This window comes from Pimephales promelas, chromosome 4, assembly GCF_988280905.1.
Source record: "Pimephales promelas chromosome 4, fPimPro1.hap1.1, whole genome shotgun sequence".
Classification (NCBI taxonomy): domain Eukaryota; kingdom Metazoa; phylum Chordata; class Actinopteri; order Cypriniformes; family Leuciscidae; genus Pimephales; species Pimephales promelas.
In genome coordinates this window covers 7,966,633-7,992,037 of record NC_142772.1, presented here as the reverse complement: position 1 = coordinate 7,992,037, position 25,405 = coordinate 7,966,633, and the positions used below count along the sequence as shown (strand labels likewise).

Genomic DNA, 25,405 nt, shown 5'->3' with positions numbered 1-25,405 from the left:
ACTCATGTTTTTTCAAACTATGACTTCTGTGAAACACAATGTAGATAAAAATGTCCAAACATCTCTTTTCCTTAAAACAAAAGCAAGCACGGTCTTCTTCAATGTCACAAAATCCTTCAGAAATCATTCTAAAATGCTGATTTGGTGCTCAAGAAACATTTCTTATTATTATCAATGTTGCAAACAGTTGTGCTGCGGAATATTTATGTGAAAACCATGATTTTTTGGTAACATTATAAATATCGTTACTGTCACTTTTGATCAATTTAATGCATGGCTGAATAAATGCAAAGATCGTACTGACCCAAACTTTTTTAACATGTGAATTCTAAAAGTACACTGTAAAAATATATTGTTGGTTTAACTTAAAAAAAATGAAGTAACCTGGTTGCCTTAAAATTTTAAGTTCATTGAAATGGAAAAATGAGTTAATACAAAGGAGATTGAGTTAATCATCAGAAACTAAAAATAATATGTAATCTGAACCACTGTAAAAAAATATATGTTCATGATTTTTAATTACAACATTTTTTTTCTTTTGTCAAATCAACTTAAATAATTTATGTGGTTCAGATAACAAAATATTTAGAGTTTCTGATGATTAAATCAATCTCCTTCATTGTATTACAACGCATTCTCACCCCAAGGCGTCACCTTTGACCATGCTTCAATATTTGACGTTTTAGGCGCCCCTTTAGCGTCACTTACATGACGCGATCCTACGGCGTCCTCTATCTGACACTAAAGGAAAGCGTCAGTTAGAGGACGCGGTTAGGTTTATGTGTGGGGTGGGGGTAGGGTACACGCGATCCTAGGGCGTCATCTAACTAACGCTAAAGGGCGCCTAAAGCGTCAGATATTGAAGCATGTCCAAATGCTTCCCAAGGCGTCAGTTAAGTGACGCCTTGGGGGTGAGAACGGGCTGTGTATTAACTCACTTTTTCCAGTTCAATCAACTTAAAATTTTAAGGCAACCAGATTACTTAATTTTTTAAGTTAGACCAACAACAATTTTTTACAGAAAGACTTGTCGAGCTCCAAGGACAAAAAACATAAGCAAAAAAAACATAAGGAACCATAAGCATCCATACCACTTGTTCAGTTTATTTATCACAAATGAGATGTAATAACACATTTTACCTTGCAATAATTAAGGCAAATATTATAATTTTACAATTTGTTGAAAATCCCAATGTATAATTTATAGTATTTTATTTAAAAGAATAAATTTCAGTGGTGATTTTCATGTCAGTGTGTCCATAATTTTTGCTTCCAGACAAAAAATGAAATGATGATGAATAATATATTCTAATACAAAAGCTTTGTGTAAGGAGCAGACCGCTAAATATAATGTAGTGATGTGAATAAGTTTGGACACCCATGCTAAAGTAAAATAGACCCACATCATCACACACCTTCCACCACACCTAGATTGGCATGGGGTACTTTCCATAAGATCATCTTTCAATCAAATCAAACCAGTTATTAGGCTAACTGAAGTAAAACCATGCCAATCTCTAGGTGTGGTGGATGGTGTGTGATGATGTGGGGATATTTTAATTCCAAAGGCCAAGGGAACTTTATCAGGATGCATATTATCCTGGATCCATGAAATAACTGGCTTTTAAAAATAAAAATCTGCCTGACTCTATATGGGAATTTAACATAGGGGTGCCCTGACTTACTTAAGAAAATTTGTGTCCTTAAAGGTTGGAGTTTTCCTCATTTTTGTAATTAAGGCATTAAGATCAATATCCAAAAGTTGATTTTGTATCCCTCTTTTTAGGCAACTTTAGCATGGGTGTCCAAACTTATTCACATACAAGTCATATGGCCCACTTGACGTCATCCATCCTCATTCACGTCTATTTTATGGACATTCAGCAAAATATATAATTTTGTGTTCCAACAGAATAAAATAAGTCAGATTAAATGGTGAAGGTAAACAGAAGTTTCATTTTCAGACAAACAATGCCTTTAAGATAAACAGTCTGTAAGGAAAAGATAAACTGGGACAATTTGAGTGTGACCAATCTAATATTGGATTCATTTTACAGCTTTCTAATATAAAAAATAAAAACACTTTCTTTGAGAAAGTGAGGGAGAGGGGCAAAAAGAAGCTGGCATCCGTCCACTGTAAATTCTTCACCCCCTTCGTTGCACTCGGATGATTGTTATTCATTCTCACGCTTCATTAATGTGGTCAGTCTCCACATCTGACTCTGATAAACATGCCATCACTATTAGCCCAGGTTTTTACACATTTACTCTTTAGTTGGATCAAAATGTAGCGACGATGGCAGATTGTCCCACTGAAAATGCAAGAATCTACACAGATCATTGAATAAAGTAACATGAGACACGCTGGCAGCTCCGACGGCCTCGTGGCCACAGCAAGTTTGACACATTTCCCAGACCGCACTAATATTGTAAAAAGTAAGCCAACAAAAAAACGAAGAGCAGCCAGACTGGATTCCTTCACAAAATGACTAGACATAGTTTTCTTCATTCTTGAAACAGTCCGTGCTTTAAAGGTATCTCCTTGTTCAAATACAGCTCAGATGAAGACTAGATGACAAACACAGAGACTTTTCCTTTCAATGGCACAATTGGCAAGTCACAAAAGGCTTTGATAAGAGCAATCTCTGTCAGATAGTGATCTAACCCTGTAAACTCACCTGTGGATCTTAGACACGCACACCTCCAACTACCATCCCCCATTCGGCTTCCTACTGATACATGCAGGCATTTAACTGAGGAATCTCATGCCATTGTTTTGGCTGAACTCAAAGCGGGTGACTTCAAGGATTGGCCTGCGGTGCTGTCGTCTAGCCTGTCTCAGCTCATCGCTTCAGGGAAATCTTCGAAGAAGGATCAAAACCTTGACTTCGGGGATATGTTCAAAAGAGATCTAATACTGAATTATGTTTGAAAGTGAAGGGCTGTTCTGTGGTTGAGCACTGAAGGGTCTAGTGGATTTGATGGGATGTTTACAGGTGTAAAATATGAAATGGTCACCATAGTTACTGCCTGACCTTTCAGTGATTCATATACAGTGAATTTGTGTGGTTTACCAGGGTGAACATTAATGAATGACTCATTAGCGTACTTAAGTACTTAAAGGGATACTCCACTTTATTTTTGGAAATATGCTCATTTTACAACTCCTTCAGAGTTAAACAGTTGCGTTTTACAGTTTTCGAATCCATTCAGACGATTTTCTGATATTTAGAAGAATATCAGTAACCAGACAGTTTCTGGTCCCATTGACTTCCATAGTAGGAAAAAATATATACTATGGAAGTCAATGAGACCAGAAACTGTCTGGTAACTGATATTCTTCTAAATATCAGAGAATCGGCTGAATGGATTCGGTAAAACCCAACTGTTTAACTCTGAGGGAGTTGTAAAATGAGCCTATTTAAAAAAAAAGTGGAGTTTCCCTTTAATATGGTAACACTTTACAATAAGGTCTCATTTGTTAAAATTAGTTAGTGTATTAATGATTTGCCTGGTAAGAATTGTTTTACAGTGCAGTCAAATATGAGATGGACATTAGGTCTCGTGTAATTTTATCATGACTCGCTCTAGCTGTGTTTAAATGCAATAACACATCTTATGCAAACGGCCACAAACAAAGTCGTCTAAACGGCCAATTTATACTTCTGCGTGCGTAGGGTGTGCTCAGCACCTCCTCAAAAATGTAACTACACGTCACAATGACACGATCGTTAATTGGTTGGCTTGGTACCATCGCATTTCCTTCTACGCATTTCTGCACATACCAGCTCACGCATTTCTACACGTACCATCTCCTCCGACGTCTTCTCTCAGTTTTAGTAATTTCACTAAAATTAACTGTTTTTCCACCTCAATAAGCTTCAACTCCAACATGATCCGCTCTCTTTCAGTCGCTATTGCACCTAGCCGCGAGGAATCTAAACACAGTGGAACATTAAAACCCTCTGCCGCCAACTAGCGTTTCGGAGCAGTACTGCAGAGCAACCAAGACCTGAACGCAGAAGTATATGCTCACAACACCACGGGTACACCACGGAGTACCCTCAACGCAGAAGTATAAATTGGCCTTAAAGGCTTTCAATTACTCAGCCACTGTGTGTTGGCCAACCAATGGCAGGCAGGGTGACGGTTAAGGAAACCTGTGCGAAAACAGTCATTATTTTTCCGATTCTATTTGGTTAAACTGGTGGCACAGAAAATAAAATTAGTTTCACGCTACTTACATGTTTCATTATTATAATAATTGTTTTGACCTTGTAATTTTTTATCAAAAAATCATAATTGAATCTGACAGCCGACTTCTCTCTGATGTATGGACTTCTTAAACTCCACCCCTTTCTTACATTCAACAGCAAACCAGCTTTCAAATCTCCCTCAACCAATCAACAAGAAGACCCTGGCCAAGAAGCCAATGTGGAAATGTTTCACTTAGATCATGTTACAGTAAGAAATTATCTGACTGAGGTAAAGGAAAATAGATGTACATCCTAATGTCTTTTTGACTAAATGTGATACTGACAAGATAGAGTCTACAGCACTGCATACCTCAAACTGAACTTTGAAAGGTAAATATGTGCAGTAATGGTGCAGTAAATGTGAGATGGTGTAAGATACAAGTGCACAATTCAAACCATGCAAAGACGTTCTACAAATACAATGCATATTTGTTGCATGCATGCATGTTTAATCAATAACACAAGTGTTTAGTTATGTTCAGGTAATTGCCTTATTGCTGCCCCCTGCTGGTAAGAGTAATTAAAGGCTCAGTGTGATTGGATTAGATAAGAGATTAACTCTTAAATTTGAAATGAACCTTCCCATCAGTCAGATTCAATATGCATCAGTGTTGTTTCATATTGCATACCCATAACACACAATTGTGCAATATACTAGTTGCAAATACTGACAGTTTGAACTAAATCTAAGGGTCTCAATCCTCATCTAATCCACATGTTGTTGCTCACTGAAGCTGAACTGCAAAACAACAATGCAGATTATCCCTATAGAAGTCCTAACTGATTTCCACCTTCTGCCAGGCCCAAACAATAAGCCCACAGGCTTTTAGATGACATTCCCTGTCAAGAGTGACAGACAGGGGCTCAACCCAAGATTGTGGGCATAGAAACCCCTTCAAACCAGAAACAGCCACTCAATTGTATCGCCTCTACTGTGGGTCATGGGCTGCTATGGGAAGCAGGAAGTCTAAGGCAAGGCATCTTTGTCACTGGCACACAATGCAGCTCATACGAATTTAAGGGAATGAGTACAGGCATCTGGATAAAAATGCATATTTTGGCGGATGTCCTATATTAGGATTTTCACTAGAGCTCCGGTTTTCACTTTTGATTGACGGGGCCTTGATATGTAGATTTCTCATTGACTTTTGCTGTGGCCGTGAAAGGAGCCCAATATGTCGGTTTCATGAATAATATAATGACAGAAATATTATTAAAAATGTAATAAAATTAATATGAATTATATGATATTACTATTTGATAATGTAATGCTTATAGTTCATTAAAATAAACAGGTTATCCGTTTACACAAAAGGGAAAAATACTATTAAACAATTAAATGACTAATAAATTAATCATATTTTTTATTTAATAATTTTGACCTATTTAATAATTTAATATTAATAACACTATGACTACTATATATATACACTGTAAAAAAATATATGTTCATGATTTATTCTTTTGTCAAATCAACTTAAATCATTTATGTGGTCCAGATAACATAATATTTTGAGTTTCTGATGATTAAATCTCCTTCATTGTATTAACTCAATTTTTCCATTTCAATTAACTTAAAATTTTAAGTCAACCAGATTACTTCATTTTTTAAGTTAAACCAGCAATATTTTTTACAGTGCATGCATATATTAATAACAGTAGTCACAGTGTGTGTGTATATAATGTTATTATATACATAATAATTTGTAATAATTAGTTTTAATATTGGGTCTTTGATGCTTAATCAAAATAAATGGTTATTTGTGTGACAATTTACCAAAAAAAGGTTTTAAAAAAACCCATATCAAAGCCTTTTTTCCAGTACATTCTATCATAAACATCACAATGACTATAAATTGTAAGGATGACACTTTCAATGTCGAGTTCTTTGATGAAAAATCTCCCCTTCACATTGAGGGAGCAAGGTGACCCCTCTTAATCATAAGGGCAGTTATCTAACGGGGTGTTCAGTAATCCCAGGACAGACAGCTTTGGTTCATCTGGGGAACTGGAGGGACCTTATTAACACAAGGGTGAACAGAAGGTAGGAAAGGGGCTTGTTAAGAATCTTTGGAAGAACCAGCATTATTAATCCTGATCCACAATGAACAAAATATGTAGGGAGAGAAAGAGAAAAGGCGATGAAGGTGGAAAATAGTGTAAAAGGATGGACAAAAAATCGGATAACACAACTGGGGATAGATATGGATGGACAGGGAGAGGATTATGCAGTGGGGGTCCATCATCTGTTCCCTAATGAGAAAGGGCTGGTTCGGTAGTCGACTATATGTCATGTAAGAGACCTACAGGGCATTTTGCACAGATATAAGCTTTATATTTTGAGGATCTAGGTCTACAAACGTATGATTATACAACTGAGTAGCATATTGTGAACAGCTTGCTTATCACTGTGAGAATCTCTCATATCATCAGATTTTTGAGCCCCCTATAAATGAGTTTCACAGACTGTATCTGAGAGCAGACACACAAAGAATGTATTTGTGACTAGTCCCATGATCTGAATCACTTCATAACACCAGAGGAAACTGCAAATTGGCTAGTTATTAACATGAAACCTCTTTAAATATTTGCTTTGTTAAATATATTTGCTTTGCACTACTAGATAAAATGGGGTAATTAGGTTTAAATGTTTTAAGAAATACCAATTCTAGGATGTTTTAGAAAAAAAAATCACAGTTTTAAAACACTTAGTCCACCTGCAGTTTTTGTATCAGTTTTAACCGTTTAAGGTTACAGTTTTATGCAAATTCATAATATGAAAATGAAAGGGAAATGAAATTTTCTTATTTAAAAGCAATATTGTATTCTATAAACAAGTACTATGTATTTTTAGTATAAAGTTTCTGTTTGTGATCAAGCTTAACGTATTTATTAGCTCACGTGCAGTGTGTTTTGATGTGAAACTTCAGACTTTTCTCACGCGAATACCAAAGCTGAGGTAAAAACCCTTTACAAATGTGGTCTAAGTAACTTTAAACAGACGACATTCCTGTACGCTATTACAAACAGAAGGTTTTAAACACCACAAAGTGTGGTACAGTATAACCGCAGCATCCTAAAACAATCGCATGCATCCCATTCAAACGCGCGCGGTCGTAAGGCTCCAGAAGTTTTCATAAAATTAAACCACAACAAAAAAACAGCGCCGCAAGGAAAGGTGAGGTGAAATTGACCTACCTTGCCACACAAGAGCGCACAGTTGAAGAAGAAACAGTAAAAGTGAAGTGTTTGGCAGAGCCATGTTTCTGAAGTTATCCATCTGAATGAAGCGCACTAGAGGAGCTCAGCAGTTTTGGCCAGGAGGAGCGCGAGAGAGGGAGGGAGGGAGATGGAGTCGAGTTGCAAATGCTCCCTTTCTGCTCACTATTGTAATTGTACTGTCCCACTGCGAGTGGGAGGAAATTCGGGACATTCAATTAATGCTCCCCACCCTACAAAATAAATCATACGTGTTTGGTCTCATTGGCTATGGGTTATTTTTGCCCGCGCGTGATGGCTAGTACGCATTTGTTATATGCTACTTGCAAAAGTGCCTTCCATGCATGTTTTGGACATGGTGCCTTGTTGATAGCATGTATATTGACATGTACCTTCATAATACCATCGTATTTAAAAAATAATAATAATAATATAATTTCGAGTTCAAAGTTGTATTTTAGTCAGTACCATGGTATTAAATATAATTATTACCATATGATACTATGGTAGACAAACACAGTTATTGTTTGTATTAAGGGTCTTTATTTAATTGATTATGTGCTATTTGTGTTAGTTCTCCTTACACTCTCAGAAAAAAAAAGACACGAAAGCTGTCGCTGGGGCTGTACCTTTTCAAATAGTCTAGTTAACTTTTGTCCATTTTAGGTGTTAATAGGTACATATGTCGATTTAGGTTCTAATGTACATTTTAGGTGCTAATACTTAGGTGCTAATATTTACATTTTAGATGCTAATATGTACATTTAGGTTCTGATATGTACAGTGTAGGTGCTAATATAACAAATATATAAATTTAGGTGCTTATTTTAGGTGCTAATATAGGTGCTAATGTGTACATTTAGGTGCTATTTTAGCTAATATGTATATTTTAGGTGCTAATGTGTACATTTTAGGTGCTAAGTCTGGTCAGAAATTTTTAGAAGCCAGAATTTATTTTTATTTTTTTATGAAAAGACTTTTCTCCATGAGAGAGAACAATGTTTCACATTGTTCTGGAAAGGAGCTGTTGTTGACGGTTGTGTGTTGGTTTAGGAGAGGGACTTCTTCTAACCCAATGTGTCAGCATGCAGGTTGTTAACAACCTCTACTGCTATCACCACTCACTAAGCTAACAGCTGCTGGAGGGAGGTGTGAGAGAGAGAGAGAGAGAGAGAGAGAGAGAGAGAGAGAGAGAGAGAGAGAGAGAGAGAGAGAGAGAGAGAGAGAGAGAGAGAGAGAGAGCGGGCCAGAGGAGGGCTGTCCCTCCAGCTGTCTACCCAGCCTCCTGCCATCATTCCTTGCGCCTTTTACTCAAAACTGGGCCATAAAACACAACATTCATTCATGAGCTCAAGTGCTCATTTAGTTCTTGAGGGTGAATAAGGTAAACAGATTCGTCTTTTTTCCATAATATATTTGTTCTCGAAGATGAGAATGCAAAAGGAGCAGCAATAAAGCCCATTTTTATTACGATCTTCAATAACCTTTAAAGAGATAGATGGTTTAAGAAATGAAATGAAATTCTTACCCTGATGTCCAATGCTTGCATTACCTCCGCGTTCTTCAATAAAACACAGAGACATTTTGCATAATGTCCGTGCTTCTTTTGTTTTTTCAAACAATGAAATCATATTGTGACCAGGACATGTTTAAAAAAAAAAAATCAAAATCAAAAATCAAGTCATGCAAAACTTTAGACACCGTATTAAAAGGAATTTACACACTTTCATGTCAATGCAAACCTGAATTTCTTTCTTCTGTATAAGACAAAAGAGGATATTTGAAGAGTTATGATTAAACTGTTTTTGTCCATATTATGGGAATGGACATTTCCAAGCTCCAAAAAGTACATAAAGGTAACATGAAACAAACTCACTTCTCAAATCACGAACATAAATGAGAAATATAAGCATTTTATATCAAAACAAAATATTTATCAACATAAGCACACACAGAAAACATATAATCAAATAATGCAAGATGAATATCAAAACCATGACATTTGGTCAAAAAAAAAAAACAATGGTTCAGTCAGGTTAATGTTTGAGGTTTGTGTTTTCACATTTACGTCCTTTTTGGAGAAAGATTGTGAATGAATCAGGTTAAATTTTGCTCTATTCCTCACACAAAACTTCTAAGAAGACTTGTAATATTACACATAAATCATATGGACTACTTTTATGTTGGTTTGATGGTCATTTTTAGAGGTGGACACCTCAACAAGAGGGTGGGTAAATGATGACAAAAAATGTCAGTGTTGGATGAACTATCTCTTTAATAAAATCTGAAAACCTGCATAATCTCATTTGAAGTGAAGTGTGACATTCATAATTGAAAATTTAAAAGTCTCTATTTTTAAATTAAACTTACAGAGTGCAGTATTACAACAAAAGCTGGCAGTGAACCAAATCCAGGTCAGTATTATTGAGGGGCTCCACACACTGAGCCCTCAGACTTACAAGTGCGCTTTGAGGCCGCTGAAGGAAATCATATATGACCAAAGAGGGAAAAAAAGAGAATCGTACGGCTTTGATGTTGACTCAGTCAGAATTCAGATCTCTCTCTCTCTCTCTCTCTCTCTCTCTCTCTCTCTCTCTCTCTCTCTCTTCTACGTTCTTCTTGTCCACAATTATTCTCTTTAACTCTAAAAGAAGAGATACAATTTCACTGTCACATTTATATATACATTTATATATAGGGTTAGTTCACCTAAAAATGAAAATTCTGTCAGTATTTACTCACCCTCATGTTGTTCCAACCCCGTGAGACCTTCGTTCATCTTCGAAACACGTATTAAGATATTTTTGATGAAATCTGAGAGCTGGATCACTCCTCCATACTAGTCCATAGGCTTCTTGAGGGCTTGAAACTTGCCGGCTTCGAAAAGTTATTAAAGACATCGTTAAAATAGTCCAAGTGACTACAGTGGCTCAATCTTAAGTTTATCAAGCGACGAGAATACCTTTTGTGCGCAAAAACAAACAAAAATAACGACTTTATTTCAACTATTCACTTCCTTCTCTATGGCCTCTAGTATAACGTAGTGTGATTGCGTAGAGCTATACGTCACACGTAGGCTCACTATTGGCCGACGCCGGTGATGTGTGTGATGCGTGTGACGTACAACAACAGATCATACGTTATTAAACTAGTAACCTGACTCGAGGCCCAGACAGAAGTAAATGAATAGTTGAAATAAAGTCGTTTTTTTGTTGTTTTTGTGCACAAAAGGTATTCTCGTTGTTTGATAAACTAAAGATTGAGCCACTGTAGTCACTTGGACTATTTTAACGATGTCTTTAATAACTTTTCGAGGCCAGCAAGTTTCAATCCCTCAAGAAGCCTATGGACTAGTATGGAGGAGTGTTCCAGCTCTCAGATTTCATCAAAAATATCTTAATTTGTGTTCCGAAGATGAACGAAGGTCTTACGGGGTTGGAACAACATGAGGGTGTTCCCTCTCCCCAAATTGTTGCATATTTCCTTTTAAATCTTGTCCAAGTACCAGCATCTGTGTGTCTTATTGCAGTTTAACAGGTTCCAGCAGACAGAATATGTGGGTTGATTTGCAGAAAAAATATTATTGAAAAACATATTTAAAGAGATAGTTGTAAAATCATATATCTTAAAGTATTTTGTATCCCTTAAACTCATCTTTGATCACCAAAATGACATATTTAATTTAGGCATCATATACAGTAGCTGACATCTTGGGACGTCTTTTGACCATACGTCAACATCCGCCTTTTTAGGGCCCCCTTAAACGTCGGTTAGATGACGATCCCGGGCCGTCATACAACTGACGCTTTACCTTTAACGTCGGTTAGGTGACGGGGTCGGTTTAGGGGTAGGTTTAGGTCTGGGGTAGGGTTAGGATCCAATAAAGTCATCTAACCGACGTTTAAGGGTACCCTAAAAAGGCGGATGTTGACTTATGGTCAAAAGACGTCCCAAGACGTCAGTTATATGTCGTCTTGGGATGAGACTGCGCTGATACAAACCACGTTTATGTTTGCCATCTCGGTCTGTCTTCTAAAAATCAGTGTCCTAGAAACGCTTTGAACAATGCCAGTGGAGAAAGGCATATACGTATAACACCGTAATATATACATCATATAAATATATTCACCCGCTATATTGCTATATGTACCCATTTTTCATATCAACAGAAAAATATACAGGGATAACCTGCATGACTTCTCTTAGACACCCCTGCTTTGCTGCATAGTAATGATGATATGCTCAAACCCGCATGTTGACAGGATTGGTTACAACATGTTTGTGACGTATAGAGAACAATGACAATTTCAAACTGCTTTTTTGCTTCATTGTGCGCTGTCTGGATTTATTTACATAGAATGCAATGGATTTTTAGTTGTGTATTTGGACACTTAAGCCACACATAATGAACTATTAATGCAATTGCTTTATATAACAAAATATCATATATTAAAAAGATTATGGTTTCAATTAGCCTAGGTTCTGTTCATTAAACAGATTTTGTGATTTGTGATACTATCATTAACAGGTTAACAGTTAAAGGAGTAGTTCACTTTAAAAAAAAAAAAACTTTTGCTGATACACCCCCATGTCATCCAAGATGTCCACGTCATTCTTTCTTCAGTCGAAAAGAAATTAAGGTTTTTGATGAAAACATTCCGACGATGAATAAGGGTCTTATCTAGGACCCTTCGAGTCATGACTCGAAAAAAGATTTGTTCATTTTGATGAACGAGTTTGAACAGGAGAGTCACGAACGCTCACAGGACAGAGCAAGGTGAGCATATTTGTGCTTATAAAACTTGAACTTTTTTATTTATTCTTGAAATGACCGATCGTTTTGCTAGACAAGACCCTTATTCATCGTCTGCCGTTGTTTAAAGCCCTTCGAAGCTGCACTGAAATTCTCATTTGGACCTTGAACCGTTTTGTTTCCCAATGAAGTCCATTATATGTAGAAAATCCTGGAATGTTTTCATCAAAAACCTTAATTTTTTTTCGACTGAAGAAAGAATGACATGGACATCTTGGATGACATGGCATGGGGTAAATTATCAGCAAATCAGTTTTTTTAAAAAAGTGAACTACTCCTTTAACAGGTTAGAGTTATTTTTATCTTAAAGAAAAGTACAAGTATACATTTTAAGCAGAACAATTCGCCAGAAGAAGTTTGTTTGGTTTTAAATGATAAAATACTCTTCAAAATTAAAACAAACAATATTGTGACATTTTGTGGTTTAGCCCACAAAACCACATTCAGACCAGTTTATTAAAAGACCCTGAGAAATGTATAAAAGAAAATTAAAGTTATTTCTTTGAACAGCTCTAGCAGCATTTGTTTGCAGATGCCATTTGGTTTGATATTCTGTATTTAATTCAGTGAGATTAAGATATTTGAAGCGTGTCTTTTTTGTCCAAACACTTTTTGAGGCCACTATATGCATGTAATTCTATAGCCTAAGCAGTTAATGGGGGTTATTTGGATCTCTGCTGTCACCGCTGGACTGATATCTGGGGTTAAGAGAGGTTTCCCTGATCCACAGGTGTGCACATTCTATCTATTCAACATCAGTTTACTTTGCCAAAGACAGTAAGTTATACATTCTTGCTAGTTATTCTCTTGTCACGACTGAGCTTGCACTTTGGATCAAATGCACAAGTTGCATGGACCCTATAGAGCAGTGTTTCCCAACCGGGGGTACGTGTACCCCTAGGGGTACGTGAGCAGTCCCCAGGGGGTACGTGGGATTATTCTCAAAAGACTATAACATTTTTTTTTAAAACATCAAAACATTTCTCAAACTTTTCTCAAAACATTTTATTTTAGGATTGCATTAAAAGGATTATTTTAGAACTTGATTATTAATTTTATTGGTTTATTTTTGCATTTAAAGTTTGTAAATAAAAAAATTATTATTATTATTATTATTATTAATCTTTGTTTTGTATAAGTGAAAAGGTCATACAAATATTGAACAAAGGCAAGTATTATATTATAAGAGTTATAGGAAGTAAAAATATCATTATTTACAGGTAAATTCAGGTATCACCTAAAATTTACACCAAATCTAAAAATCACACCGATCACATGCGCTTGTGGGGGTACTTCAGGCAGGATAAAATGTTTTGGGGGTACAGTACCCAAAAAAGGTTGGGAACCACTGCTATAGAGCATCACAGTCCCGCCCACAGCCGGTGCAGGAAGTAAAAATTCAATACAACTTCTCCATTGACATTTGAGATATAAGCCATAAAAACGTAACCATACATGGTAGACTTAAAACCAGCTACGGCTGTACTAAGCGATTGTATGTGCTCATATAAACGCCAAAAGTTCATGGGGCACTAACCTTGTTTTAAGATAAATCCCTTTTATTCGCGATGTATTGGATAAGTACTTCATTACCCAAAATCCAGAACAGTCTGAAACCCCGCAAAGGTACGTGAAGACTGAAGATCGCGTGATGACGTAGGGCTAAGTTCATTGGTCGCACTTCTGAGACGCCCGCGCGCCATTGGATGTGCAGTTGCCACAGCTTAGCTAATGAGCGAGCCAGAAACGTAATGTTTTTGCATGTTGAGCTGCAAATGCGTTTGCTTCAGTAATTCGAGGAAAAGGGGTTTCCCTGTACATTCACAATATAAAATTCACTGGAGGAAAAAGTTCACGTGCCCGTCGTCAGATTTGGAAGTCGCTCAAAAGGCTCTTTCACGGTGGTTTTCAGACGACTTCAGTGAGGCGCGGTGGTTCATGGGAGGAGTAGTTCCTTTGCTCGGAAATGAAAATATGTACACAGGCTTGCACCCTCGACTTTTTTTGGATTTTCTCTTCGTTTTTTCACTCGAAATGATGTGTTGTATGCTTATGAGTTCAGCCGTAGCTGATTAACCTCAGACATGCTAATACTCTTTAGATATGGATTTTACAAAATGTCAATGGGAGATATTAATGGGAAATTTACTTCCGGCACCAGCGCTCTCTCGGGCTGTGGGCGGGACTGTGATGCTCTATTAAAAGGGATACTCCACTTTTTTTTTGGAAATAGGCTCATTTTACGACTCCCCCAGAGTTAAACAGTTGGGTTTTTACTGTTTTTTAATCCATTCAGCCGATTTTCATAAAAATGTAAAATGAGCCTATTTCCAAAAAAAAGTGGAGTATCCCTTTAAGGCGGTGCTTTTTCTTTTTTTCTTTTTTTTTTTTTTTTTTTTTTTTGGTGCTTGACAGCAAATCACTGCCAACTTTCACTATGGAAAAGAAGCTTGTAAAACATTTCCACGAAAGTTATTTGGGTTTGAAACAACATGAGGGTGAGTAAATTGTGACAGACTTTGCATTTTAGGAGGAACTGGCCCTTTAAATGTCTCCAGAGTTCCCAACAAAGAAAAATAAGACAGCTGTGGAAGATAAAAACAAATGCATCCAGGTTCATCACATATGCAATCAGAACCAAGCAAGGCTTTTATTACTATCTCTAAAGATTTATGTGGTTGAATGAGACCTCCCACTGCATTGGTTCAGTTATGGTAATGATGCAGCGAGTGCGTGCGTGTCTGTGTGTAATCTAGTTTGACCTCACAAAGACTATGCCCACCGGCCACCTGGAGTCCCAACCTGGGTATGCAGTCACCTAACACCACCCCTTTGGGCAAATATCACATATACTGGTATCATCTTTCAATGACACCAAGTCAAAAATATTCCTTTTTTCTTTTCATTGTGTCTTCCAACCCATATCAGCCTCATAGCTCTGAACACCAATCTGATTGCTTGTTTTCTTCTTATTCACAGAAGCATTTGGCCACTGCCATGGCAATAACGCAGGTTATGGGTGTAACACCATTACACCGGAACATATCCAGCCATATTACTTAATGACACCAAGCATATCTGATAAAAGCCAGTGATTTTGGGTAATGTGAGACTGGCTATTCTCCACCTCAGGACTGTCATGCCCACCAGCTCCAGTTTCACAGACTGAAGAGCAGTACGTCTCACAACGGGGGTGTCAGACTCACCCCAGGCAAATGTTTAGAGGAAATATGAGAGTTTGACCAAGAGAGAACAATTCTTCCCCAAACCCCTCCTCCATGACCTCTGGGTATAAAAGGTTATTTTTGTGTTCATGTCTACGTTTGTGTGGAGCAGTAAAGATTGTATTTACTATATTGTGGCTTGCTGAGGCAAGATTTGAAGGAAAATCCATGGTGTTTTGCGGTGGTGGATTGGATCATTAGACTAATGGTGGGTTCTTTAGGAAATTGATTTAGAGCTTCCAATTCATAAACTATGGAAGTGCCAACCACACCTCATGAGAAAACAAAGCCATTTTACAAATTGGCAATTTCGTGTTCATTTTGTATGATTTGATTCATAGGGGAAAATATGATTTTAAAGAAAACATGAGGGGTCCAACCTTAAACCTATCCCACAGGCTATAAGCAAATCGTACAAAAACGTATGTACAAATTCATTTAAATTTTCCATAAATTTGCCAAAATACTTATGAATTGTTGGAATTGCTGGATACTATTTCTATATTTGTAAGAGGCTCAGAATGGGAAGAATGGAAAAATGGGAAAAACTACAAAACGTGTTTATATGGTAATGGGAATATGCTATTCCAAATAATCTTAACAGAACACTATAGCGTCTATTTACTAGTTACTATTTCTGCAGTATTTTCACTGTGCGAAGTATGCAAATTTTCAGGAATGACCTACAACATTAGCCTAAGTGTGTCGCTTAAGTGCACTGTGGGGAATACTGTATCCCACAATGCAATGAACTTGAATGACCTTCAATTTCCAATTTGACGAATGAACCAGAAATAATTTCAACCGCCATTTTAAACGTCTTCTTTTTGAATAAATAGCTAAATTAGCTAAATACAAATATACTAAGACATTTTTGACACAACATTTTATTACAAATGCAAAATAACCATTTTTATCGATACACTCTAAAAAATGCTGGGGTTGTTTTAACCCAGTTTTGGGTGAAATATGGACAAACCCAGCCTTTGGGTTACATTTTTAAATTACATTTTTAACCCAATGGCTGGGTTTGCCCATATTTTACCCAAATTGTGTAACCATGCCTCTTGCATAATAAGGTCATCATGTATTTTTTAAAATAATATTAGTGTGCATTAAGCAATATGCTGGCAATCTATTCAGCATTAATTCTATAGTTTTGTTCGTAATCAACTATATTGATTTAAAATTTCCTCTCTGATATTTTGTTTCATTTTGTCTCAGTGTCACAGTCCATGTTTATTGTGACCACATAAGTGCATCTCAGTAGATATAAGTGTGACTGCTAAAGGGGTGAAAGTCAGTGTGTGTGTGTTTGTGTGTGTGTTAGGAGGGAGAGGATGGTGTTGGTTGACCTCTTGTAGCAGCCGTTGCCATAGCATCCCCCGAAGTGGCAATATTTGGCTAATAAATCATTGTGGAAGACCACCACTGACATGCTACTTTCTGATTGGTTGAATGTGGGAGAAGGCAGAAAACCACAAAGGGAAGTGGGCGGGGCAATAGTAATGGTGGACCCTAGAGTCCTGGTGGTTTCTTGAGCCCTGTACTGATGACGTGACATTATATAGGGACCCAGGTGGCTACTTAGAGGGCATTATGAAGTATTAAACAGGAGTATTGGCACCTTTTAGTCTTCATTTTGATGGACAGTTTAAATTCACCTCCCTATACTGTAGTCTCCCATAACCTTGAAGTCACACTTGATTTCTCACAATGGTGATTTGTAAGAAGAGGAAACGGTTCTCTGTGATCTTTGAGACTCATTCAAATCACTTATCCATGCTACGCTGGGGTACAAAAGAAAGGACATGCTTCGTTGCTCAAAATGTGTTCTAGTAATGTAGCTGTCAGTTCTCCTTCCTTCACTTGTGTAATCACAACACTGACATCACAAAAAGCCTCAACAATCGCCACAACTATAGATAGCTAGATTTTAGAGAAGAATATTTGAGTGCTGCTTGCTTAAATGGATAGTTCAGAACTTCAGGTGGTACATTAAAGAATATACTTTGAAAAAGAAGCAAATGTCAAGGTGTATTTTGACCTTAATTGATGGAATTAAGTTGTTTCTTTGAATTTGGGTGTGGGTATTTTTTTTTATTATTATTTGCTTCTCCTTTGTTTACAGGGTCCTATTGGGTATTGGGTGGGAAATAGTGTTTGATATGTTGTATGTAATTATATGTGTAGTTTAAGCGGGGGGGATTTTTTTTGTTTGTGTCTGTGGTGTATTTATATGGTTTCAAATTTGTAATGAATAAAAAGGTACTTTGAGAAATGTCTCAGTGTTGTTTTGGAAGTCAATGGTCACAAAAACTATTTGGTTCCCAACATTCTTCAAAATGTCTTCTTTTATGTTACGGAAAAGAAAGAGTCATAAGGTTTGTCATAGGTTTTGAACGACATGAGGGTGAGTAAATGTGTGAGCTTGCCGTAGCCACTAATAATAGTTCATTCAAATAAACAAACAAATAAATAAATATGATGATGATGATAAATAGTAGTAACTCTTAACGACATTAAGAAATATAATAAATATTATTGTTATTGTTGATTTTATAAATAAATAAATATCAATAATAATAATAAATAATACATAAATATGATAATGATAAATAATAGTATTAATAGTACACTCTAAACAGTTCTGGGTTGTTTGATCACAAATTTGGGTAAAATATGGACAAACCCAAATATTGGGTTAAAAATGTCATTTCAAATTTTAACCCAACTTCCACTTTCAACTGTAATTTTTTTAATTGCATTTTTAACCCAACATTTGGGTTTGTCCTACCCGATCTCACGACCAAGTCATACGAATTCGACGAATTATTAAAAAGGGGCTAATTCGTACGAATTCATACGACCTCACTCGTACGAATTAGTACGATTTTGCTAAATCGTACATATTTTACGAATTGGCCAATTCGTATGAATTCGTACGAATGACCTACCCATTACCCCGCCCCTAAACCTATCCATCACGTGGGTTTAGACATATCGTACGAATTTGTACGAATAAGGTTGTGCAAATTAGACACTTTTTAATCATTCATCGAATTCGTACGAATTGGTCGTGAGATAGGGTAGGTTTGTCCATATTTGACCCAAATTTGGGTTGAAACAACCCAGCATTTTTTAGAGTGTATTCATTAATAATAGTTGTATTAATAATAAACCATTACAAATAATAATACATATAATAAATACATATTATTGTTATTATTACTAATTAATTACTAGTTAAATAATTAGAAAAATAACATTGTTGTTAATAATAATAATAATAATAATAGCAATTACTAATAATAAATATAATAATAATTCAAACTAATATTGTTATTACTGGTGAATAAATAAATATACAAACCGCTAAAGCATTTAATTATAAAACACAGTTTGAAGTACAGTACATGCATGCTGACTGGTGTCCTGCACAGTTCTTGCTTTAACCCATTAGAGGAGAAAAGGAAAGCGCTGCAGGCGCAGGTCAACCCGTGGGCTCCTCCGAGATGCTGGAGACAAGGTCCCCAATTTACCCAATTGACAAGGGTAACAAAATCAGCAGAACCCTGCCTTCGGCGTGGGCCACGAGCATCAAGCGAGAAAAGCAATTAGAGCTCAGCTGTTTGGGGGACATGGTCTGCCACAAAGCCCAGGAGATGACAAATTCAGCAAACAAATATGGCTAATATTACAGTGTGTGGAGCTGTCAGATTGCTGTAAGTGCTGCAAAGGGGCCTGCAGGCGTTGGCGGTCATTAGTGCCTTGTGCTTTGGGCTTTGTGAACTGCACCTCTACACACTCAATCTCATTCAGACTACTGACTGAGCTCAGATAAATTAGACAGGCTCAATGAAACTACAAATGGAGAATTTGGCGCTGGCTGCATATCAAACAGCCCAAGCCACAGTTAGCAGGTTCTTCATTTATCGCTGCTCACGGCTAACATACAGCTAGAAATGTTCTGTTCTAAAAATGTTCTGGGAACATTACCATGAAGTTCTAATAATGTTTTCAGCGGGTAGTATTATTTTGGTTCCCAGAATGTTCTCCTAAAAGGAACACAGCACAAACTCCAGAGATAAAAGTGAATGCGATAATTAAGTGATTAATTAAGTGATGATTGAGCATTATTGAAGACATCTGATGTTAACAAGCAGAATCACAGAAGGAGAAAATCACTATTTTTAAGTCACCATTATGGTGATCAGTGTGTGCTTTAGTTTGGCTCTTGACCCTTACATTTTTAACTGTTGTAACAGTTAAGTTATACCTGCCAGATGAACAAAGAGAAAAGGTGATCCGAAGTTGTTAGTTATGTTTTGACATAATCATAATTTTACCTGAATCACAAAAACTAATTTAGAGCCTAATCTCTGACTTACATTTATATTGTCGATTGCAGAATCACAGTGATTCTGCAGCATAAGAGCCAGAATTTTCAATATATTCCAAAGGATTTCTTAAAACTTTTTCTGATAAAATAATTTAAAAAAAAAAATGTCTAGGTACTAACGGACATCAAGCATGAGTGTATGAATCTCAACAATGGTGACAAATGAAATGTTTAATTAGGAAAAGGACAGTTCAGATCATAATTTATTCATACTGCAATGCATGATGGGAGCCATGAATGTTTTGATTGGTGGCACCCAGAATGCACTGCAATATGGTTTATTATGGTCACCACCGTTGAGATTCACAGACTAAATCTTGATGTCTGTGTGTCTTAATAAAAAAAAGGCTAAACATAACCATCACCACCTGAACACCATTCTCTTTGTTCATGTGGCAGTTACAACTCATTTATAACAGCCAAACAAAATCCAAAGTTAATAATTTGAGGGTCAAGAGCCCAACTAAAGCAAACACTGATCACCATAATGGTGACTTACAATTTGATTTTCTCCATTAGGGATTCTGCTTGTTAACATCAGGTGCCTTCATGGTCAATCATCACACAATTAATAACGTAATTATTAAATTACTTTTAACACTCTTCAGTGTTCATTTAAAGCCAAACTGTGTGATTTTTACCCCCATCTCGCAGTGGTACATGACCATCCAGTGAATATTAGTTTCTGTTCCTCTCAATTCCGATTTCGTTTTAACTCTTACGGTGGCCAATGTAGTCCAAGTTTAACATGGCTTCCAGTTCGACCTCGTCCATGAGTGTTAACAGAAACGTAAACGCGAAAGGCGAAGCTTTAATTAACGGGTATGTCCCTCTTTGGCTAATGTCCTTTCAAGATGGAGGGTCAACATGGTGACCAACATTAGAACCCCTTACCCCTTAACCCCTTATGTATTTTCAATGGCATATTATATACTCAGTAGAATACTTTATTACTTGAACGAAGTAAATATACATTAATGAGCACACATATTTTTGAAAGAACTAAGTGTTTTTAGATAAGAATAAACTAAAAGAGTTACACAGTGTAGCTTTAACACTCATATTTGCAACTTTGCAACTCATATTAACACTTTAACTCTTTGAGTGTGGAGTCAAATAAACTCCCAGGAGAGTTAATTTAACACTGGGGTTTTTGCTGTATATGATAACATTCTTGCTTTAACATGTCACATTACAAGAACATTTTATAAAATACATTCCATCATCTCAGGCCTCAATGATATCCTCAAAACATTTTGCAAACGTTGATTTGATTATGTTCCTCCTTTGTTACTATGGTATACATTGCAGAATCTTTTATCTCAACAGCTTTCCCAAAATATCCTCAAAATGTTACAGTTATATCTTACTTTACATTTAACCTTATAGAAATATTACATGAAATGACAAAACATCCTTAAAACATTCTTTGAACATTTCTTTAAAACATTAACCAAATAGGGAATGTTAGCCAATGTTCTGAGAACGTTCCCTGCTAGCTGGGCGAGCTTATATCATGTAGAAAAATTCTTGAACTTTTCTCCCATTTTCTCTTTGAGACTGAATAAAAAATGGAAAGAGCAAACTTCAACATGGTAGAATGCATTAGCTCTATTCTATTTATTTGTTTACCTGCTGTATGCTAGCCCTGCTAACCATGCTAATCCTAAATTGCTGTATCCAGTCATTTTGCACAGTCGCAGGAACTTTCATACACTGTGTTTAGTGTTAGTGTCTCAGAAAAAAAGTTGAAAAAAATATAAATAATTGATGCAAGCACATAAATCCAATTAAAAAATCACTTAAATGCAACTAGGTGGATTAGGATCTAGGCTACTTGTCTAAATAATGTTAGGCTACGAGAGTTCAAGAGATTTCCACGACGCATGCGCAAGAATTGCGATCTCCTTCAACTCACTTCAGTTCAGTTCTCGCGCATGCGTCATGGAAATCTCTTGAACTCTCGTCTCAGGCCTACAAGGAAGAAAAGGATTAGTCGAATAAAGTCGTTATTTTTGTTTGTTTTTTCGCACAAAAAGTATTCTCGTTGCTTGATAAACTTATAGTTGAGCCACTGTTGTCACATTGAAAAAATATTTAAACATTTTCTTCATTGACTTTCTGGGCCGTCAAGTTTAGGCAGCCTATGTAGCAGTGATCCACCTCTCAAATTTAATCAAAAATATCTTCATTTGTGTACCGAAGACGAACAAAGGTCTTACGGAGTTGGTACAGCATGGGGGTGAGTAATTAATGACTTAATTTTCATTTTGGGGTGAACTAACCCTTTGAAGTATTTCTGCTTTTCTATAAGCGCAACCTACTGTCAGAGAGTGATTTTTGTGATGAACATTCGTGTTGGTGTGAAAAAACCTTCAACCATCTGCATGAGCAATCAATATTTTGATTTGTTTTGCCAGAAAAAAGACTGTAAAATTTAAAAGAATCTCAGCTTAAAGTGAAATTTGTCAGGTTTTAGGATAACATTAGCATAGGATGACCTCAAAGCTAACAGGCATGATTTCATGTCTGTAAAGCATCCAGTTTTATGCTTTATATTCTATAAGGGACTGTGTCAAGATTAAGGCTATATCTTGTTAAGTGCAGAGAAGTCATTCAGAAATATGGGGGTTGTTTGGCAAAGAATGGTGGAGTGATTTCATGGATAGTTTATGCCAGTTTCACTTGGTAGCCCATGAGAAGGGAGCAGCTGCTATGGGTGGAGACAACAGAAAGAGCGGGGGAGTGAAGGAGAGACTGAGGCAGACAACAGCTGTCAGAAGAGATGAGACTTTAAAAAAAAAGGAAAGAAGGATTTCCAAAAATGCATCATGTTATTCTTTTTTGGGAACCATATATATATATTTAACAGAATTGAATAGAACTCACCCTCAGATTTATAATATTTTGGATATATTTATATAATAATTGTGCAGGAATTTTACCGAAATTTTGTAGGCAAAAATGTTCATTGTAAAGTGTAGCAATGACATAACACCAGTCACATAGAAGACATTTTTAAATCCAGCTGATTTCTGTTGGTTAACGAGACAAATTCATGTGACCAAAAATGTGCAAAATCTGTTTGCGGAAATCTTTCGCCTTTACAAGGAATTCAAGCTCACTTGGATTCCTATTGAAATGAATCTGACTGCACCTTAAAGGGGAAATTCACAGCTGACAAGATGGGCCGTCTATGAAGTAGAAACGGACTTTGGGTTGAATTGATACGGTAAAACCGTGACCATTGTTACATCGTAAGTGCTGAGGAAGCCCCCAGAGCTGAAATTCAGACATGGTAATGGCCGTTTACTTTCCACTGTAAGCGGACCAATCACAACAGACTGGGCCATCTGACCAATCAGAGCAGAGTAGGGAGGGATTTAGAGAGAACGAGTCCTTTATAAAACGTTTTAGACAATGAGAACAGAGATAATGCTGCAATGTGAAAAGAGAAACTTTTTTTAAAAGTTTTTCAAAGTCTAATCTACTCACCAAATCTTGAGACGTAAACAAACATCACAATTCTTTGACATAAATGTATGTAAATAGTACGTATCACCCCCAATGAGCGAGTGAACAAGGAATTTTTTATGTCTGACTGAGAAAGTCAGATTCAAGCATTTCATTTTTTCATGTTATTCGGTTTATTTCAGGTCTACGCCACCACTTTCAAACCAAACGAAATTTCCTTTAATTCAGTCACACTGATTGAGGTGTTTACATCAAGACTTTTCAGTCCGACTAAGCCATCAACATGTAAACTCAGCCACAGAAAAAGAGTAAACAGCAAAATGATCCCTTTTTCAGTTTAAATCTGTGTGATTTGTATGTCTGTTTTATCTGGAAATCACAAGTCTGATCATGGAGAAAAGCAATAGCATTTCCTTAACAAGCTACTTGATTTAAAGGGATAGTTCACTTTGAAATTAATTTTGGATATATTTTAGCTTACCTCAAGATGTAGGTGACTTTGTTTCACCGTGATTTTCAATTTGGATATTTTTAGGTCAAACCGTTCTTGTCTGTCAGTCATAATGCAGGTCACCATCTCAAAGAGCATGCACAGAGAAGTCCAAATTAAACATGATTTAATGACATCAAGTACACATTGAAAGCCTAAGACACGAAACGAGCGGTTTGTGTGAGAAAACGAACAGTATTTATATCGTTTTTACCTCTTGTAACCACAGCCAAAGCGCCCGCCTCCTCAGATCACTTGGACGTGGCTGTGGTTACAAGACGTTTTCTCACACAAACCGCTTGTTTCGTGTCTTAGAAATCATGTTTAATTTGGACTTCTCTGTGCATGCTCTTTGAGGTGGTGACCATAGACCTGCATTATATGACTGACAGACAAGAACGGTTTGACCTAAAAATATCAAAATTTAAACTACTGTGGAAATAAAGACACCTACATCTTGGATGCACTTGAGGTAAGCTAAAACATATCAAAAATTAATTTCAAAGTGAACTATCCCTTTAAAGTGTATTTTCTCTTTATGGCACAAACAGCCCTGCACAAGTTATACTCCAAATGTTATACTTGGGGGGGGGGGGGGGGGGTTTGAAAAATCCCTGAGATTATGCAGTAGTAAAAGTGATGTTCATTTTAACATCTGTTTTTCCCCTTCTAAATATCTTATGCAGAATTAGAAAAAAGATGCCCCTGTCAGCATCAAGCTGTGAGGCTTTGGTTTGAAAGGATGCATTTTTTTTTAATCTGCAGGCCAAATGCAGGCTTGATCTTGTTTGGATGCAGCTCTGCTGAATGTTAACACTAGATCTTAGCAGGTGGGGACCATTTTACATGCAGAAAAGTCCCTTAAATCAGTCTTTTCTTTGTGGAAAGCCATGTTCTTTTGCAAGGAGGGGCAGAATGGCCCTTACTTTCAGTAGATGGGTTATAATCACATGACGGCTCCAGTCAAAAGGCACAGCTAGCAGCCACAGATTTGACTCGTGCGTTTATTTGATAAGAGCTTTTCCAAAATGAGCCGGCTTTCAGAAATGGCATTTTGTGAGGAGGGTGGGAGGCGTATCTGTCAAAGGGAGGCCTCAGACTCTTCCATTGCAGACTTGCTCGGGGCAATCACACAAGCAAGATAAATCATAAATTACTAGAGTGAGGCCTGATGGCTTTTTTAGACTCATAATGTGATAAAGACTTCCATTAGCAAAGGGAACTCATCATCTCAATGTTAACAAAAGGTACATAATGAATTTCCTGCAAACGGTGTTTAATAGATGCATTCATTGATCTGCTTCACAGAAACCAAATGTAGGTCAGCGTCGGACAAAATTCATAATTTAAGAACTGGCCTTCCTTACAACTAATAACTGTGAACAAGATGTTGAATATACATTAAGAGAGTTTGCTGAGTTTGACTTGAAATTCAATTCAGTTTCACGACAGAGTTTCAATACAACACAAACGAGGTTAATCATTTTAGCGTCAGTTAAGATGACGCCCTAGGATCGCGTGTAACCC

General features: G+C 36.7%; 1 protein-coding gene across 3 annotated transcripts in view; it reads right to left on the bottom strand.

Annotated features, from left to right (window-relative positions):
* mcama (melanoma cell adhesion molecule a) overlaps nt 1–7,645 on the bottom strand; it is a 78,746-nt gene extending 71,101 nt beyond the window's left edge. The window contains exon 1 of one of the 3 annotated variants that reach the window (XM_039661713.2): nt 7,455–7,645. In XM_039661713.2, the coding sequence (XP_039517647.2) occupies nt 7,455–7,536 (82 nt within the window). In that variant the 5' untranslated portion in view covers nt 7,537–7,645. Of the gene's footprint in view, nt 1–2,678; nt 2,937–7,454 lie in introns of those variants that run through there. The other 2 variants (XM_039661714.2, XM_089129898.1) reach the window with 2 other exon arrangements.
* Nucleotides 7,646–25,405: the final 17,760 nt, after the last annotated feature.